The 20,329-nt window shown below is 37.2% G+C and overlaps 1 protein-coding gene across 30 annotated transcripts in view; it reads right to left on the bottom strand.

Moving 5' to 3' along the window:
• PCBP3 (poly(rC) binding protein 3) overlaps positions 1 to 20,329 on the bottom strand; it is a 124,304-nt gene that overhangs the window by 58,958 nt on the left and 45,017 nt on the right. For 28 of the 30 annotated variants that reach the window (XM_039326236.1, XM_039326235.1, XM_039326239.1 and 25 more), the window contains exons 2-5: positions 11,176 to 11,273; positions 10,436 to 10,578; positions 6,783 to 6,806; positions 4,479 to 4,511 (exon numbers count right to left, since the gene is read on the bottom strand). In XM_039326236.1, the coding sequence (XP_039182170.1) occupies positions 4,479 to 4,511; positions 6,783 to 6,806; positions 10,436 to 10,578; positions 11,176 to 11,200 (225 nt within the window). In that variant the 5' untranslated portion in view covers positions 11,201 to 11,273. The remainder of the gene's footprint in view (positions 1 to 4,478; positions 4,512 to 6,782; positions 6,807 to 10,435; positions 10,579 to 11,175; positions 11,274 to 20,329) is intronic. The other 2 variants (XM_039326249.1, XM_039326248.1) reach the window with 1 other exon arrangement.

Below are 20,329 nucleotides of genomic sequence, written 5' to 3'. Positions count from 1 at the left end.
AGTGGTAGAGGAGGCCAAAGAGGCTACAGCCGAATTATCATCAGGATGGCCCCCAGGCATGGAAATGAGGAAGAGTGGAGAGGCTGACAACTATGCAAGCTCAGATATCAAAATTAACCAGGATGATGGCCTCGTGGGTGGCAATGGATGGTTTGCCTCCAAATGGAGGCTGAAGTGGGGCTTGGACAGCTTAGACCAGATACCCCTGAGTCTGTACTTAAAGTTTGGGAATGGGGAGAAGCTCTCAGAGAACCTGAGGTGGATGAGCAGTCTGAGGAGCTGCCGGGACAGGAGAAAATGCCGTTAGTTCCAGAGGCCCCAGGGATAGAGGAGTCTATAGAGATAGGCCCAGTTATTCCTGCTCCACAACTGCCAGAATTAGAGAATGGGCTTCCAGCCCCGGAGATCTTTGAGGGTGGAAAGTTATGGGAGGAGGACCCTCGCATTATTGCCGAGCTCAAAGTACAGAGATCAAGACGGGTGATACACCTAATTAGAAGATTGACATATTATGCTCTGGGCCACAGCACAGAAGAAGTGATACTCATTGCTAGACAAAATTCTGATTTACCTCCGGACACCTGAGATTCCCGGTAATGTTTTTTTAATTCTTTGGGGAACCAAAGAATATTTGGGTGGGGGGAGTGTGTAGTGAGAATGGGTTCAGTGAGAGCTTTTGCAGGAGCCCTGCCAATCCAGCAGGGAAATGAGGAGTTCTGGCAACTGCTGTTCAGCTGGCGGCGGGGCGTGGTCTGAGGAGGGAAGAAAAAGGAGGAGGAAACTGACAGAGAAAAAAAGAAGAAGGAAGGTGGTGAGTTTGGGATGCTGGGAGTTGGTTCAGTGAAGAATTAGCCAAGCGAAGAGAAAAAGTAAGAGAGTGGGGCTTCGTGTCCTTTTTCCTTGTTTTTTTGTTGCGGGAAAGCCGGAGAGAGAGAGAGAGAGAGAGAGAGAGAGAGAGAGAGAGAGAGAGAGAGAGAGAGAGAGAGAGAGAGAGAAGCCTTTTACTGTTTTTTCGTTGCGGGCAAGCTGGATGGAGAGAGAGAAAGGGAGAGAGAGGGGGGTATGTGAAACCTTTTACTGATTTTTTTTTGTTGCTGGTAAGTTGGACAAAGGGAAATAGAGAGGGTAGATCAGGGAAGTTTTATTTGTTCCCTTTGCTGGAGCAAGCTGGGTAGAGGCAAAGGGGGCAGAGAAGGGGAGGATTACATGGAGTGAGACGAGGAGACTGGAGAAGGGAGGTCTCTGCAAGTTCCAGGGAAAGATTGATCACCTTCACACCACGCAAGCTGCTGTTACCAGGGGCTGACTACCATCGTCATACGCAAGCTGCTGTTACCAGGGACGGACTATCATTGACTTATGCAAGCTGCTGTTACCAGGACTCATTACCATTGTCATATACAAGTTGCTGTTACCAGGGACTGACTACCATCGCCCCTTGTAAGCTGTGACTGCTTGAGATTGACCATCATTATTCCATGTGAGCTACCGCCGAGCGAGATCGACCACTGTCGCCTCGTATGAGTGTCTGCCAAGTGTGACTGAGCATCACCGCCCTAGGTGCCTCTGTTAATCAGAGGTGCCAAAGTGAGAGTCCTCTTGGACCGGCAGCCAGGTCAAGAGAAGGCCGGGGGGGGGGGGATTTTAGCGTTTCCTACAGGGGTGGTGCTACACTAATATCTATATATCTATATATCTGCCCTTAATATCATTAAAAATGTAAATCCTGGGCATACATATGTCAATAAAAATATAGAAAAACGAACACTAGGATAAAAATAAACAGGACCATTTAATATAAACAAGCCTGTAAGTAAAAGAGTTACTGAGCTTTCATCAGCCAAACTACTGACGTCATCTCTCTCTCTCTCTCTCTCCCTCCCCCCCCTCTTTCTCTCTCTCTCTAAATAAAAGAAAATATAGTATACTCAGACTTCAGTAAGACATTAGATAAAGTAGACCATAGATATTTTGGAAAAATCTGGGCTAGACGGTCCCATTACCAAATGGATCCATAGTTAAATGAACAACCATAGCTAAAGGTAATCATTAATGGATCTATGTCCACATGGAGGGTGGTATGCAATGGGGCACCTCAGGTTCTGTCCTGAGCCTGTACTATTCAACACTTGATAAATGACTTAGATGAACCGAGGTGGCGCAGCAGTTAGAGTGCAGTACTGCAGGCCAATCTCACCGGCTCAAGGTTGACTCAGCCTTCCATCCTTCTGAGGTAGGTAAAATGAGGACCCAGATTGTTGGGGGTAATGTAAATATATATATACATTGCTTACTGGTGTACACCGCTTAGAGAGTGCTTGCACTTAAAGCGGTATATAAGTCTCATAAATAAATAAATAAATGAAGGAATAGAAGGAAAGCCCATAAAATTTTCAGATAACACAAAGCTAGGAGGGAGGATTGTTAATACCTCTGAATACAGGCTCAAAATTCAAATGGATCTTGATAAGCAGAACATTCTGCCCTATCCATTGAAATGTTGTTTTATGTAAGGTTCTTCACTTAGGCTAAATACACACACAAGTACAAGACAGGTGATACTTGGTCTAACAATAATACTTGCTAGAAAGATCTGGGGGTTATGGTAGACCACAAAGAAAGGGTGTGCCAGTAACATGCTGCAGACACCAAAAATACAAATGCAGTTTTAGGTTGCATTAGTACATCTATGGTATCAAGATGGTAGACAGTGATAGTATTGCTCTATGCTGCACTGGTCAGACCACACCTTTAATATTGTGTCTAGTTCTGGTAGCCACAATACAAACAGGATGTTGAGGAACTGGAAAGAGTGCAGAACAACAAAAATGGTGAGGGACTAAACCCCATGAAGAAAGATTAAAGTGATCCTATAAAGAGTGGTCTATATTTAGCTTAAAGAAGAGAAAACTAAGGGGTGACATGATAGCAGTATTCTGATATATAAAGGGATGTCACCGGGAAGAGACAGTAGATTTATTCTCCCTGGCATCTGAGGAAAAGGTAAGAATCAGTAAGTGGAAATGTTACACTGCGAGATCCAAACCTGAACTAAGACAAAATTTCCTGACTATGAATCCCCCCCCCAAATTTAATAAAATAAAAATGGAACAGCCTGTCTCCTGAAGTTGTAGATGCTCTATCAGTGGATGTTCTCAAGAAAAAAAAAAACTGGACAGCCTTTTGTCCAAAATGAAATGAGAAATCATAGAATCATAGGGCTGGAAGGGACCTTGGAAGTCTTCTAGACCAACTTCTTTCCCAAGGCAGGACAAATGGTTGTCCAATCTTTTCTTGAAAACTTCCAGCGATGGAGCCCACAACTCCAGGAAGCAAGCTATTCCTCCTTATTTCCAGGTTGAATCTCCCTTTGACAAGCTTCCACCCATTTCTTCTTGTCCTGTCCTAGGGGCTGTAGAGAATAGATCAATGCTTTCTTCCCTGTGATAGCCCTTCAAGTATTGGAAGACTGGTATCATATCTCCCCTGAGCCTTGTCTTCATTAGGCTAAACATTCCTAGTTCCCTTAACCTTATGATTTAGCCTCCAGATCTCTTATCATCTTTGTTGCTCTTCTCTGCACTCTTTCTAGGGGCTCAGCATCTTTTTTTGTATTGTGGTGACCAGAACTAGATACTGTATTCAAAGTGTGACCTTACCTGTGCGGTATACAGTGGTACTATTACTTCTCGTGATCTTGATGCTATCCCTCAGTTGATATAGCCTAGAACCATGTTGGCTTTTGGCAGCTGCAGCACACTACTGGCTCATACTTAAACGGTGAGCAACTAGGGCATTTAGATCCCTCTCACAGTTACTACTATTGAACCAAATACCTCCTATTCTATACATTTGATTTTTAGGATTTTAAGATATTCTATACCTATGCATTGGTTTTAAGATTCCTGTACTTGGCAGGTAGTTGGACTAGAAGACCTATATACAGCAGATTCTTAGAAAACATATAGATTTCATATTTTGTATTGGTTATGAATTATCAGTTATTTTCATATAGGAATTATTAGAACAGCTTTTAGAACAAACCAGACACTCAAAAGCTATGATAACTATAATCTAACATAAACCACACAGGTTCTAACTCAGGTTGCAGCCAAACAACAATGTATAATTAGCCTTAGATTACGACTTCTTTTGACCTATGAAAAGAACTCTGTTCAGGCATTTAGAAATTCAGAACAGCTTGGGCAGATTTGATCAACTTCTTAATATCTATGTAGGAAAAATTACAGAACAGGATCCAGGTTTTCTCTAGTAGTTCAAAATGTTTATGTGTACTTTTGTCATAGGGAAGCTAATCTTCTTTCAGTGCTAAAGAATGTGATTAATGAACACCCCCCCAAACTGGTCAACAAATTTCAAGACTTCCCGTCTCTATTTTTATGTTATCTGTGAATTGCTGCTTCTGGAACTGTTACATTTATTCCCATATTATTTTATAGAATGAAAATGATGCTCACCTCCTCACGCATCTTTTTTACTGTCTCTCCTTTCTGCAACAACAACATGAAAAGAAACAGTTGTAAGAACAAACTAAAATGTCATAATAATATACAGATTTTTATCTTTTGCATGGTAACTAGGCAATACTGTTAAGCACTGCCCAATCAGTAAAGTTGTATTATGGAAGCAAGGTAGAGTTTTGAGAAATTAGACTGAATATGAAAATCTTGAAACTCATAATACTGAATATGCACAATTTATAATCTATTATCTGATTCGGAATTCAAAATCTGTATGATTAAAGGAATGCAAAATTTGTATACAATTATAGAGATGGAATAGTGAGCATTTAGATGAAAATGGATATTAAGTTCACCCTGAACTTTATCTTTAGAGAGAACTAATTTAAAGTATTTTAATCACTGATTTTATCACTGCAGTGATGATGGCTAAAATGATTATCTCCTTTTCTCCCAAATGCTGGAAATTGAATGAACAATTTGATCTTTTTTTTCCATTCACAGTAGCAATGTTGCAAAGCTCAACAATTTTGGAAATTAATTCATTGTAGAATGGAACAAATCTTTAAAGTCATAATCCTGTTTCAATCTGAAATATTTTTTATTAGACTTCACCAAACCACACTTTCCTTCAAAATACATAGAATTGGCATTATACATGGTAATGGTTGCATTATATGCTTTTTATTGCAAAATAAATCTCCAACTATGGAAGAATGGTTAAACTGTGGGAATATTGTTTGATATTTTGAATAAGTTCATATTTAAAAGTAAACCTTATGCACATTTTAATCTTATTTGGAAACTATTTCTGGAATACAGTTCTGTAAATGGAATTGTGCCACATCCTGCAAGGGTGTTTAGAGTTGTTATTTCAATCCAACATACAGTTTACAGATTATTTACAGAATACTTTCAATGTACTTCTTTTCTCTTATTGACTTGTGTTAAACAAATATTTTTACAATTCAAAAGAGACATGTTTTGACTAGAAATTGAATATGAAATGTCCTAGAGTATTCTAAGTTGTTAATTAGTATATTAGCCAAATGACATTTTAGAACTCCTGATTATTCAAGAGTTTTTGATTATCCGCCATCCATATTTTATTGCCTGTATTACATTTTTTCCATTGCTATATTTTCTATTGTTTTTGGTTTTGCATATTATTCGGTTAGTGATGATTGAAGCCATACAAAGTAAGTTTTAGTTCACAGAAAAATAGGCATCAATTTTATCTGTTTTATTATGGACCCAGATGCAATCTCTTTTGCTTTAATGAGGAGATATGTATATAAAATTTTCCTGAAATAACCTTTAGTAAAATCTCTTTCTCTCTCTCCAACTATATGATCTCCTGTGGTGTAATAGTAATAAATCAGTATATGAATATTTGAAGACCATTTCATTGTTAAGATAAATAAATATATAATTCTTATTTGCAAGATATTCTGAAACTATAGCTTTATAATGACTATTTATATATATTGTTTGACAGTAACAGGATATTAACTTTATTAGATTAGCTACGTCTCAGAATTCCATTATATTTGTTGTGAAATACAATGCTTTTTATTTTCAATGAAAATAAATGTTAATTATATTTTGTTCTGGGATCCTTCTAACTGGTGACAGACCAGGAACAATAACAGATTGATTGATGCAAAACCTGACTTATATCAAAGGAAATTGAGAAACAGAAGTATTTTCAAACATTGGTTAATTAGTGTGAATATTTAGCTGGTGTAAATGTTATATTCAATTGAGCCTGATTCCTAGGGACCTCATGTACATACCTATTTAGTTTATTTGGAGAGTGAGTTAGGAAAATTTCCTTGATAGAAGTATTTCCTCAAAATGTTTTCAAATTAATTTCTTATATGCAATTATTCGTATTGTTCCAGGCTTTTCTACAATTATCGACCCTTTGTTTATTATAGATATGCTCTCACCATTTTATAAGATCCAATCTGAATATCTGCATTTTCCTTCTGCAGATGTTCTTGATCAGTCTCTATTGCCTTCTGCTATTAATAAGAAACCCGACTGGCAAATAACTCAGTGAAAAAAGCCGAAGTTTACATTTAGGGAAAAGGGAGATGGCTAAATACATAGGTTTCTATTTGACCAATTATAGCTCTCATGCTCTAATTATACAGCTCTTATTCTCTCAAGAACTAGCTAGGAAGGAAGAGGAAGAGAAGGCAAAATCTTGAGCCTCCTGCTGATCGCTTCCCACATGCATAGCTCTGCCCGCAGAGAACATGTATGAGCATTCAAATGTACAGTACATCACATTACCTTCCCAATGATGCTTCCAACTTCCTGTTGGAAAGAAAATGACAAGAAAGTAAGAATGTAAAAGCTTTAATTATCAGTAAATGTTATTTATTTTGCTTATGGTATTTATTAATTTCCAGTCCCAACTGCATGGGTACTCAGTAAAAAATAAACAATTTCTTTATTAGCAAAAATATAATGCAATGAAGAACCCCACATTGGTGGGGTTTCAAAGATTTTAGGATGGCCAGTGTTCCCCTGCCCTGATAGTCTCTCTTGGACAGCCAGTTCTTGCTGTTGTGACTGCATAGCCATATTTGGAATTAAATGAAAAGTTATTACTGCATATTAATGTTGGCTAGGTAAAACCTAAAATGAAAAACTACATTGGATATTAAAAGAGAACCTTTGACATCAATTAAATGCTACTTATGTCAGTAGTTATTTGTTCTTCTTTTATGACACATTCCCTCCCCACTCTACTACAACAAGTTTTACATATCTGTACTTTGTTAGTAGATAAGGAGAAAAAGAATTTTACCATGTAGCTTTCTCCCTCATCCATTCAAGCCAAACACTTTAAAAAAATTGAACAGCCAGGCCAAAACAACAACTCCAACCCCAACAACCCTGTCCAGAATTTATCACACTGGGTTTACACCATTGCCTCTATTTACAGTAAAATATGATGCATGCATTAACAGGTTAATGGCAAACAGGAATGTTAATGAACCCACTATGTCACAGTTTGGCAATCTGACTTTCATAGACTTGCTTTCGTTCTCCTAACATTTGGCATTCCACTTTTTGAAAGCTTTTAATAAGAAAAAAAAATGGGAAGCAAAACACTAGCTTCTAGTATCATTTTAATTTTCCCTGGAGTTCCTGTTTATTACAAAGGATTGTCCATATTGATGAATGGTGATCAGAGCAGTGTTTATACAGAGGAACTCAGGTGTGTTGGCAGTCTGTCCAAGCATATTTTGATGCTTTATATCTTGCGTGATATTACTGTATTCAGAAATCTTGCCTGCCTGGAGGGAGAAAAAGAGAAGAACTGCCAGGAACAAAAGGCTTTTACTCCTTTTATCTGGTATCTTCATGCATAATTGAAGAGAGCTGGCTGCGTATCTCCATCTCCTTTACTTGGAGAAGTTCCTGCAAGAAGTACCAAAATCATACTTGCTTTTTCAAATAATTGCTTATTTATTTATTTAACTCATCTCATGGCAGTGACTCTGGGTAGCATACAATGCCTAACCCAAACAATCCAGAAGAACTATTTCTTTACCAACCAGAATTACTTATTTGAGATGAGCAGCCATAGAAATTGAATAAATTAATAAATAAATCCAATGAAAAATGTTTGAGGTTGCTCAAATCATGGTATTCACAGGAAAAAAACCAAATTAAACAATTGGCTGGCAGAATTTGCTCCACTTCCCAGCTTGGGAAAAGCCTTAAAGCCTTAGCTTTAAAGCCTTAAAAAAGGCTAAATAAATCCTTGCAAATAAATACAAAATGGTGAACTAGACCAGTGGTTCTCAACCTTTTTAATGCCGCGACCCTCAACCGGTCGTAAGTCGAGGACTACCCAACCGGTCGTAAGTCGAGGACTACCCAACCGGTCATAAGTCAAGGACTTTCCCTGCCCGGGAGCGCCGCACATGCGTGGGGCCGCCCCCTGCGCCGGCCGAGGCGTAGCTGGCAAGCGACAGAGAAGGCGCAGGCTGAGCACCGGCTGGGCCACCAGCTGGCCCAGCCCAAGGGAGGTAAGGCATCCGCCAGGCCCCACGTGTGCCAGCAACCCTCCCTGCGCCCGCCGGCCTCCCACCTCCCACCCCTGGCCTTCTTTTACTTACATTTTTAGTAGTTGCTCAGCAGGGAGGGGTGGAAACTTCCAGACAGCTCGCCTTCACTGCAGACAACTTGCAGCACCATTTGCAGAATGGGACTTTTGGCGGGCTCAGCAGGGCAGAGACAGCCTGGACAATTCCTATTGGCTTTTGAAAGCCAATAGAATTAGACTCTGTTCAAGAGAGTCTATTCTATTGGCTTTCAAAAGCCAATAGAATAAAAGGGAGTAGCACAGCTAAGGAAAAGGGGGGGGGGGAAATGGCGGACTGCGTTGTTTGAATGACCCTGTGAAATGGTCATTCGACCCCAAATGGGGTCCCGACCCACAGGTTGAGAACCACTGAACTAGACAATCTAACCCCCAAAATAACCCAATCATAAAACCTATTTTTCCATGTTAAATTCACAGCATTAATGATTCTCTTTTGTTCCTAATTAGTTGTTCACATAATCAAGTCCTTGTGATTTTACGTAATATAATCTCTTTCTAATCTGTTGCTTAAACTCCTATTTTCAGAATCAGAACCTTTATGTTTTCCTTGATTCAACTGCAGGTCAAAGAAAGACCCAAAACAATGGTTTCAGATCAATGGTTTGAATAGATATATACAATTTTTTTATAATTTTTGAGATAATGCTACATAAGATCTCAGGCTAGTTGTAACAATTGGTTGTCTAACCAATATTTTAGGACTTCCAGAACTTTCAATAAAAGAATAAATCTCAGTCAGGATTTTAAGTACCAGAGTACTTTCATGAACCCCCCAGAAAACTTCAACTCTTTTTAACTCTCTGTTGACAGCAACCTAGTTTTGCATTTCTCTGTTTAGTCTACTCCTGTTGTATTGCACATGTCAGTTTTTTCTCCCAGACTTATATGGGACATATGTCTGGAAACCGGCTATAATCCATCTCAGTGAGGATCTTACAGAGATAAGTTCCTCTGCTTTGTTTCTATGCCTTGGCTTGCTGACTTAATGTGTCCCTTCTTTAAAGGGATATCTTAAGATAGGGAAGATTCACTTTGATTAATCATTTCAGTATGAGAATGGGAGCCTTGGTGCATGTAAAAGTTTAGGATTTCAAAGATAGGGACTATCAGTTTATACTCAGGGAAATATTCTCCGTATATGAAGACATGCTTAATTTTCGAGAACAAGAGATTTTGAGAAAACAAGAGAGAATATAAACATTCAGAATCAATTTGTTGCACTTATATATTGAACATTTTTGTTAGCAGTTAATGCTAAGTGTTTTTACATGATTTATTACTTATTTCATCTTATTTCACTACATTACTAACTTTAGTACAGATAGTATTCAAACATTATAATGCTTCTTCTCCCTTTCTGTGTCCAATACTGGATATAATCTGGACATCATTACTGGTGAAGACTATTAATAATTTGTCCCAAATGACAGTTATTAGAAACCTATGCACATGTTAAAGAATGTGAGCATATAGTTATGTGGGTCTCAACAGTACAGTATAAAAATTAAGAATTTCACCTGCAGAAACTAAATCAGTCAAGAATAAAGGAAAATGTTTTCTGAAACATCAAATTGGGATCAATCCAATTTACAATCTGTGCATCTCCCACAGGATACAATTTAAGGGCTGTTCTGACGATTCTAGGACCACATCTGTAATATTTGCTTCCCAATGAAAAGAATATTCCACATTTAGGAATCATGCATTATATGCGTTTTTCAGGGAATAAAAGTATGGCATACATGTACAGTTTCTGGATTTACATATAAACAATGTCAGCCTTGAATTAGAAATAATGACATGAAAACACTTCAGTACTGCTCACCTTTCCATGCATCAATAATCTGATGGTGAGAGTTACATTCAGACCACCTTCAGAGACTTTAGATTCCATATTCTTGGAATATTGGATGATGTAGAAAGTTTGGAGACTCAAAGAAATAAAGATATATCTCCACAGGAGATTGCCTGTCAGCAAAAAAACAAATGCTCTTTTTGTAGGATAAACTTCTAATAAAAATAAATCAAAAACAAACATTTGCTATCACTCAGCACATCAGCTGCAGCTTCAAGTCTAAGGGTGAGGATAAAATTCTATTCAGCAATCTAAACACAATGCTGACATCATGTGAACTTCAGTTAGGGTCTCCTTATTCAGCAGTTGCATCAATAAACCCTCCTCAACACAGAGGCCACTTGAACCTCTTTTGATACATACATACATACATACATACATACATTCATACATACATACATACAACATGTATATATACTATATATATGTATGTATGTATGTATCTTATTTGTATCTTAGGGTCTGTGTTGACTCCTGACAACTAGTTTCTATAGTTTTCTTGGCAAAGTTTTTCTGAAGTGGTCTGCCTGCTTCCTAAAGCTGAGAGAGTGATAGGCTGGTTTTGTGCCCAAGGCAGGACTACAACTCACAGTCTCCTGGCTTCTAGCCTGGTGCCTTAACCACTGCACCAAACTGACGTGCTATTCTATTTAGAACAGACAAATTCTACCCACCACCCTACCCCACCCACAAGATTTGTTACTTCTCACCTGTCATTTCATTACATCCAGACATTGGATCAGGGCATGCACTTCACTTCTTTAAATCTGGTGTCATCTGCAATCTGCTGGCACTTATGATCATTCCCCTGATGATAGTCCCAATAGTTTCATATAAGTTATAAGTAAATGTATGTATATGTATATGTATAATAGGTAACAAAATAGTGCTTGATTACATAGCTGCCACAGTCACCCATGCCATAATGAAGTAGATGAGACAGTCTAAAATAAGGACAGGTCTCCCGCCATCATTATTCAATTTCTCACATGTGAAAGCATTTTATATTATACAAGAGTTGCGATTATAACTGTTCTTTGTCTCAAACCTTTTTGTTGCAATTTTTTTTAGATTTTTTTAAAAATCCCACCTTGATTATTTTTATCAATAACTCAAGGTGATGAATGTATCTAATACTCCTTCCTCCTCCTGTTTCCCCCCTCCCCAACAACAAGCCTGTGAGGTGGGTTGGGCTGAGAGAAAATGAGTGACTTGCTCAAGGTCACCCAGTTGCCTTTCAAGGCAAGACTAGAACTCTGTCTCTGGTTTCTAGCCTGCTGCCTTAACCACTAGAATTTAGTAGTGGAATTTATTTTGAAGAAAGACACCCTGATTCTTGGAAATGCCAACATGGACTACGGTAGTCCTTTTTTCTGTCTGAAAAATGTAAAGCATGAAAATCAAGCTGTTATGTAAATATTTCCAATTGATTGAAAAAGTGGGTCATGTGTTAGCCAAATGCTCCCGGCTTTAAGATTTATCAGTGCTATTAAATTATATATGCTTCATGCTTTGGCACGCAGGAGAGCTACATTAGCCTTTTTTCTTTGTACTGATGAAAGATAAGCATTTTTGTCAGAACCTTAATGGACATATGAGCTACAACACAGAAAACATTTTTCACTTTTTATTTATGCAACCATAGATACAGATATAGAAAAAAGGTTGAAAGCTTAGACTAGAGATTTTTTGTATATTTTATTATCTTGTACTTAATTTTAAAGAAATCATGAAATGGATTATTAGATTTTTATTAGAAAAGCCTAAAGGTCTGACTACTGGATGCATATGCTAGGAAATACTGGGATAAGAATCATATAATGTAGTTTAATTATTTTCCATCCTTCTTTAAATTATAATCTTCTTAGTTTTTGTTTGTTTATTTCAGTTAATTAGACTACCGCAGAAAGATATTAAGATTATTCTGGAAAAAAATATGGTCCCTGGAATTTTATTCTTCTGTGAATAATTTATGTATAGTTGGAATTATGGCAGTAGAGGCAAAAGACCAACAGAGGTTCTTGAGGGTACTTTAACACAGAAACAATTGTCTTTGCCTAAAGATTATCACTAGATTTAAGATCTCTCATGAAGTTCTAGATTCTCATTTTCATATTGGTAAATTGTTTCAGGCATTCACTGAGAATTTCCTTGGACTTTATTTGAGGAATGATGTTTTACTTTCAATAAAAAAAGCCTACTTGGGCTTTATTTCAATAGAGAAATAAAAATACTTAAAAGAGTCATTCCTTAGAATATACCAAGGAAGTTCAAAAATGTAGAAGAGGTTTAACATAACATTGCTTGAGAAAACAATCTTCAGTAGCTCATCAGCATTGCAATTATTTTTGTTCTACATTTATCTAACAAAATATTTCATAATCAAGTGGAAGATGAATAATAACCTATCTCTTTAAATTCTTTAAAGTTATTTTAGAGCAGTGGTGGCGAATCTATGGCACGCGTGCCAGAGGTTGCACTCAGGGCCTTCTCTGTGGGCACATGTGCCGTTGCCCAAGCCGCACCTCCCCCCGCAACCCCCTCCTCAACAGCAGCCTCTCTAGAGGAGAGTCGCCCCCAAGCGTGGCCCATGTGGATCAGCGCAGCCAAGGACATGGCAGCCAGGCAGTATGGACAAGACTCTGCCCTCATGCCCCATCGTGCACAGTTGATGCTGCGGGGCGCGGGCAGGGGCACTGCTGGGCTGCCTGGGTGATCTGTGGCGGGCCCTGGAAATGGTGAGTGGCCCTGTGGGCAGGCAGGATGGGGGAATGGGGTCGGGGCAGGACAGTGGGTGGAACGGGGGAGGGGCCAATTTTGGGGCAATCAGTCTCTAAAAGGTTTGCCATCACTGTTTTAGAGGAAAGTCAGATTCTTTTTTTAAAAAGTCATGTTATTGTGGCTTATTCTGCCACATTTGCATTCAGACTGCTGAACATTTTTATATCTGGTTCCTAAATAAATAATTGCTTGTGGCAGCTGAATGTTTTTGGCTACATAAAAAGATTACTATAGTAATTGCAATTTCTTTTGCAATCACACTTTCTTTTCTTTCTCCCCATTTCTTCCCCATCCCCTTGCTCTTTACAGGTAGTCCTCAACATACAACCACAATTAGGAGGAACTTGTGTTGCTAAGTGAGGCAGTTGTTAAGTGAGCTGTGCCCAATTTTATATCCTTTTTGCTGCAGTTGTTAAGCAGATTATATAGTCATTAGGTGAATCATGCAATCATTAAGCAAATCAGGCTTCTCCCACTGACTTTCTCTGGTTGAGAAAGTTGCAAATAGCAACCACATGAACCCAAGACAGTGCAACCATTGTAAAGATATGCCAGTTACTAAGCCCCAAATTTTGATCACATGACCACAAGATGTTGCATCATCATATATGTGAGGACGTTTGTAAGTCACTTTTTCAGCACCATCATAACTTTGAATGGTTGCTAAATAAATGGCCACAAATGAAGGACTTCCTGTATTGCTTCTGTTCTAAATGTGCCCTCACTTGAGTTATATAATTTAATAAATTAATTAGAAATTTCTCTTTTTTTCTTCTTCCCATTGATTCTTGTAGTACATATATTAATAATTTCCCAACTATTTATGCATAGGAAACATTAAATATGTACTGCAGAATCTTTCACTACTTCTCATCAGCATGCTTAGATTTTATTTTTAACTATATTTAAGTTTTCTTATCCTATTCTCACTTGTTGGGGGGGGGGGCTGATATTTTGCTAGAGTATGAATGAATTTATTTTTCTTTCTTCTTGCTCATTGTTTTAAAATTGATAATGTTCAATGACAGTCTCCTTTGTAACCTTGAAAAATCTTGAAGTTTCAAACTATATGTGGACAAGTACTGACAAAAATATGAGGATCAATCAGAAATGAAATTGTACTTTTTGCAAGAGGCTCATAGTTTCCTTAACCTTTACCAAAAGCTCATGTGAGAATCATCTATGAAAATGGTAGATAGAAACATGCAAGAGCAGTTTCAGCTTTGATCAGAAGATACTCTACATTGATTGTTAAAGAAGAAATATCAGATGCAAGAGATAATTTTTTAAAATAATTTGTCAGAATGGTTGATCAATATCTACCTTTCCTGAATTTAAATTGCCTCAACAAATTTGTAATTGTTTTTCATATCTTCATATTGACAACATTAAATTCCTTTTCATATAGCAATATGCCATGACCTGTATTCTATGCTCAGATTCATAGTATAGATTATGTGTCTAGATTTGATGGTGAACATTTCTTCCTTAATACTGAACGTTTGCAAGACTTTCCTTATTCCAATAAATGTTATGAAGTACTAAATCATCCATATGTCAATCTTCAGGGACCAAATTCTTAGGCAAACTGGGCAGCAGGGAGGATATTTAATAAGATTTTGATGTGCAAATTAATATAACCATTAAATAACAAGGAGGTAAAATAGAGTTTGCATTTCAATAGTTGCTCATAATGATCTACTGGCCTTATACCATAGGGAAGAATTATCATATCCATTTTGGAAAAGCAGTCATTCAAATTCCTTCCAGTAGTTAAGACCTTCACAAGTTATATCACTTAAATAAAGGAAACTTTTGTTTCTCGCTTTTCAAAATGTTCTATATATGTTTACCACCAAATGAAACTCATAGCAGAGTGTTAGGAGTAATCTCGTTACCCAGAAACAGGCTATATATAAACTGTGCTTTCTTTGTTTTATTTTCATTCTATATTAGCCCAAATGGAAGTGAATGGATCTAGATATTGGTATCTATCTCTGTGCTCTTCTAGGGCTGCAAATTTCATCTAATCTGACTAAAAGCAAAAGAAGAACTGTAAAACACTTGGAAATTTCTTATGACAATCAATAGGAGAGATAAAGTTTAGATTTCTAAATTTTCTAATTTAGCATTGAGCAGAACCCAGGTGTTAAATCATTCCAAGTTGAGCAGGACTATTGGCAAATGTCAGGTTCCAAACCAAATGGTTCCAGTTGTCTGAAAGAGCTCAGTTTGTCTGTACCACTCAGTTTGTCTGTATCAGTTAGTTTGTCTGTATCACTGTAAATATCCAAAAGGACTGGAAAATGTTGGAAATATTTTTTGATCTGCTCTGGGTGTATTCTGAATATGTCATTTCAAGATTTGGGACTTATTCTGATGCATTTTAATTAAGACATGATGCATAAGAATGGTCTCAAATTTGTGCAAAATTTCAGCATCAAAGTGCAAAGTATTTTATTAGAATATATATATCTGTCTGAGCAGTACTGCTTTCTACTGAGCCAACTGTCAGCAGTCTGTTCTGTGAGATTTTATTTTTTCCATTCTAAGGGTTAGAATAGAATAGAATAGAATAGAAACTTTATCGCCATTTTAAATGTACATTAATCAGCATACATTAAAATGAAATTTTGTTGCATTCAGCTCTCAAAAAAATACCATTATGCATATATCCACAAGGGTTAGAAGGGAGATGACGTATCAGGTCAGGAACCAAGCATTCTGAACCCATCGATCAGCTTACGATTCAAGATTTATTCTGATACATGTTTTTAACTAAACTTAACTAAATTAAGAGAGAAGCTAAAACTTAAGGATGCCTTCTATGTAAGCTGGGGATTAGTTAGAAATTTGCCTTTTTGTATCAGAAGGTTTTGTGCCAATCCAATTTATATATGTTGGTACCCTCTCAAGCTATTTGAGTCTCATATACTTCCCAATAGAATTGGTGCCTGACCATCCATTGCACATTATGGGAGACTGAAGTTTGAGTTTCGTTATGTTTTTATGAACACCAAATGCCTTATTCCATCCTGTTATCAGTGTTTGTCTATTTGACTAAGGTAAAAAGTAAATTCCTTTTTCTTATTTATTTTCAAGTAAAAGTAATGCTTCTGTTTTAGCTCTTCAAAAGGAGAAAAGATTGGGGTAGCCTCAAGGATATTGTAACTAATAAGCAATGTTACACTATTTAATGTTTAATGTTTATTGTTGTTTTAAAATTATTACTATTATTGTTGTGCCCTGTAAGGACACAAGACAAGCCAATGTTAAGGGGGAGAGGCCAAATCAAGGCACTTCCTCCCTCCAGGAAGAGAGGTATTTATAGTACTGTGCAAGTCATTACCCAAAAAATTTGAAAAGGTAGGAGGAAGATAGAGTCCTGCTAAAACAAACATATCTAAAAGCTGTCCACTAGCACAACAAACATCCATCGATCTGTTTCCATGCAGCCCTGATTTCTAGAAGAGGGCAAAAGAGGGGAAAATGGAAAAAATACATACCTTTTATTTGCTTTGATTTATTATTATTGCTGCCTTTGCAAGACAACATAAAGCAGCAAACTTAGAAAAACAGGAAGAGTTATAATAATAGTAATGCAAGAGCTGTAATCATCTTAATATTGTATTTATTCTTTGTAAAAGAATGCTAAAGATTTAAGCACAGATTTTAAGATTTTCAAGCAGATACCACAGCAGGCAAGTGAAGACATCTTTCACTTTGTATTTTACCCAGAGTCATGACACTAATCTCAATTATATTTATGGATGAAGTTGTGTTATGAATTCAGATGTTCACCCAAATAAATTCTATAATCTATTTTGGATCCAAGACTTCTCAAAGTGTCATAATGGAATCTTGTCTAATCCAGGGGTCCCCAACCCCCAGTCCGTGGACCAGTACTGGTCAATGCTAGCAACCAGGCCACACAAACAAGCAAGGCCCCATCTGCGGGATGCAGGCAGCACACAAAACCACACACCCTCCGGTCCATGGAAAAACTTCTCTCCACAGAACCAGTCCCTGGTGCCCAAAAGGTTGGGGACCTCTGGTCTAATCTGTATACAATACTTTCAGGCAGAATTGGGGAACTTGATTTTGAATACACAGTGATTTGTTTTGAAAGGAATGCAGCTGAGAGCAACTGAGAGTGAGCCATGATATTGCACTTCTGTGGGACATTCTGAGCAGGCGAGCCAAGAACAAAGAAGGGGAAGGGGAATGTCCCTCACCCACATCAAGCTGTAAGACTGTAGGCTGAAATACTAAAATAAAAGATAAAAACTATCTTCCTAATCTTCAATTATAGTATGTTCTAATAAAGTTATAGCAATGGATTCAGGCTAAGTTCCATTGATTCCATATGACTGCATATGGATTCCACCAAATATGTTTAAAAATAAATACTGTTTGTATGTAACAGTATATTTTATTTTTATGACCTTAGTGCCTAGGACAGCAAGAGCCTTGGGCTGCAACTCACTCCCTCCAGCTGCCCATCAATGATTGTCAGGTTCAACAGAATGGAAATCTCTCTTGAACACTGTCCTGCCATACATTTCAGATTCCCAATATTGTGGCAAATTTTATTTTTTCCAGGCCTCTCCCCCAGATTGTGTTTGCCTTCAGTGAAGATAATGCAGTGGTGATTATTCCTTGTATAAAATCTGCTACAGATAATGCTGCAGATCTCTGTTCTGGATCTTTTTATAATATCCATATTTTCTCTGCAATTTGTACATGCAAAATGGAGTGTCATTTTTCCTATGCACCCCAGCAAGAGTTCCATTTGCTAGGAGAGCTGAACAAGTTATATTTCATATGTGATGCAATCCCTGTTACCGTTATATTATCAGAACATAATTGTGCAGCCAACCAGTAGCTTCCACATCTCATTCATTCTGAAATAAATCATGGCTCTTGCTTTAATCCTAGGCAGAGCATCGATAGAACAATCAATCCTGCCTCCAATCTGTTGATCTAGTCCAGATCCTCAAATCCTCTCAGTCCAAGAGCAAAGCAATCTCGATGGCCTCATTTCATTTGCAGATTTGCCTTATTTTTAATCTTTTGAAATGTAATGTTGCATTTGAATGCATGTGCTCTGGGAAAGTAATCAAGATATGGCTCTGTATTTAATAATCCATGCCACTTATGACCACAGCATGAATTTGTGTCAATAAGTAACATTTTAAAACATATAGAGATTATTATCACTGTAATCTGATCTGGATGACTTGAAAATATGTAGTATGCTATTGCAGTGAATGTTTTGATATGCAATTTTTAATGTTTTAAGATTATTTCCTTAATAACTATATTTTATTTCTAACACATCTCCCCTTTCCAAACAATTTCCTTAACACAATGCACTATTTTATATTGTTATATATATATATATATATATATATATATATATATATATATATATATATATATATGTAGGTCTTCGGTTATTCGGGTTTTCTCCTGTGTAAAATTGGAAGTGTCTTGGCGACGTTTCGATGAAGTCCCATTCGTCATCTTCAGGCTGGTGTTTTCAGCTTCGTGCTTCGAGGAGCAGTGAAGCTGAAAACACTGGCTCAAATTACCTTCTTCAAATGCAAACTAAACAAATTTCTTCTTCATTTTGAAACAGCTTCCAGAACTACCATAGGAGCCAAGGCCAGTAGGACATGTATTCTGTCTCCTTCCTCTTGCTACAGATTAAAGTTGTCAGTAAGCCAGAGTGATGTTAGATGAAGACTGGGCAGACCAAGGTGCTAGTCTACTCTCAGCCATACTACAATGTTTTCTTGTCAATTCAGCCTACCTCATAGGATTGTTTTTATTTAATATATCTTCATTATTTTTACAAATAACTCAAGGTGGTGAACATATCTAACATATCTTCCTACTACTACTTTCCCAACAACAACAATGCAGTGAGGTAGATTGGGCTGAGAGAGAATGACTGGCCCAAAATCACCCAGTTGGTTTTCATTGCTAAGGAGGGACTTGAACTCATGGCCTCCTGCTTTCTTGCCTGGTGCCTTAATCACTTGACCAAACTGGCTCATCATATTATGGGGATAAAATGAAGATACCCAAGTAAACTGCTTTAAACTTTAGAGAAAAGGGAATATATAAAATTAACCAAAAGACTTTGATATCAGAGAAAAGTATAAGAAAGAACTTTGAGTGATTTGAAGTAGGAAAACGAGATAATTTTGCTCTAATTGTTAACCATAAGTACAAAAGACTAATATTTTATCTGAATTATATTGCTGAAGTGAATTTGGGTCACGTGCATGTATTTATGTTACCTAACTCATATTGATTTTTAGATAAATAGACCACCTTCCAGATTTTAACAGACATCAATAATCAGTATGTACCCTTCAAATATTTGGCTTGCATCCTGACCTTCATAGCCATCTCTAAACGTGTCACCTAACACTTCACCTAAGTCTCAAGCTGAATTAAAATCATAGTGAGTCTTTGAGTTTTAAAATAACCCGATATTTAGGAGTTATCTAATGTGCAATTAATTCTGCTTAGCTACCATTCATTTCAGAGAGCTTCATTTTGTGTAGGATTGTATTTATATTTCAATAAAACACAGAAATTTATGTAAAATAAGCAAAGCATGTATTAGATGGCTGAAGAAAACCACTGTCCCATTGATTCACTGAATTAAGTTCCTATAGACTGTAAAAAACAATGAAGATTCAATCAACTGATAATGTAATTTTCCTTGATGATATAATTGTATATGTATTTGTTACTATTAAAATTTGGTGCATGTCTAAATGAAATTTGCTGTGAACATCTGGACAAACTTCACTGTCATTCACCCAGCATAAACCATTTGAATTTATATGTGTCTTAGAGCATGGAGTAAGTTCCAAGCCCTGTCTAGATAACATCTTCTTTGATAATGATGCTGACCATAGCTAAACGACTTCATTGATCTGCTAGAATTGGGATTTGATTTTTTTTTTTTTTTTGCTGGGAATCCATGTCTGCCATCAATCCATTTTTCATTATCAAGTCCATCCTTTGTTTTAAATTGCCTGTTCAGACCTGTGCCTGAGGATG

This window comes from Crotalus tigris, unplaced genomic scaffold, assembly GCF_016545835.1.
Source record: "Crotalus tigris isolate CLP2741 ecotype Arizona unplaced genomic scaffold, ASM1654583v1 scf7180000024340.7048381, whole genome shotgun sequence".
Classification (NCBI taxonomy): Eukaryota; Metazoa; Chordata; class Lepidosauria; order Squamata; family Viperidae; genus Crotalus; species Crotalus tigris.
Note: the sequence above shows the minus strand (reverse complement) of the source record. Positions and strands in the feature narration are given on the sequence as shown.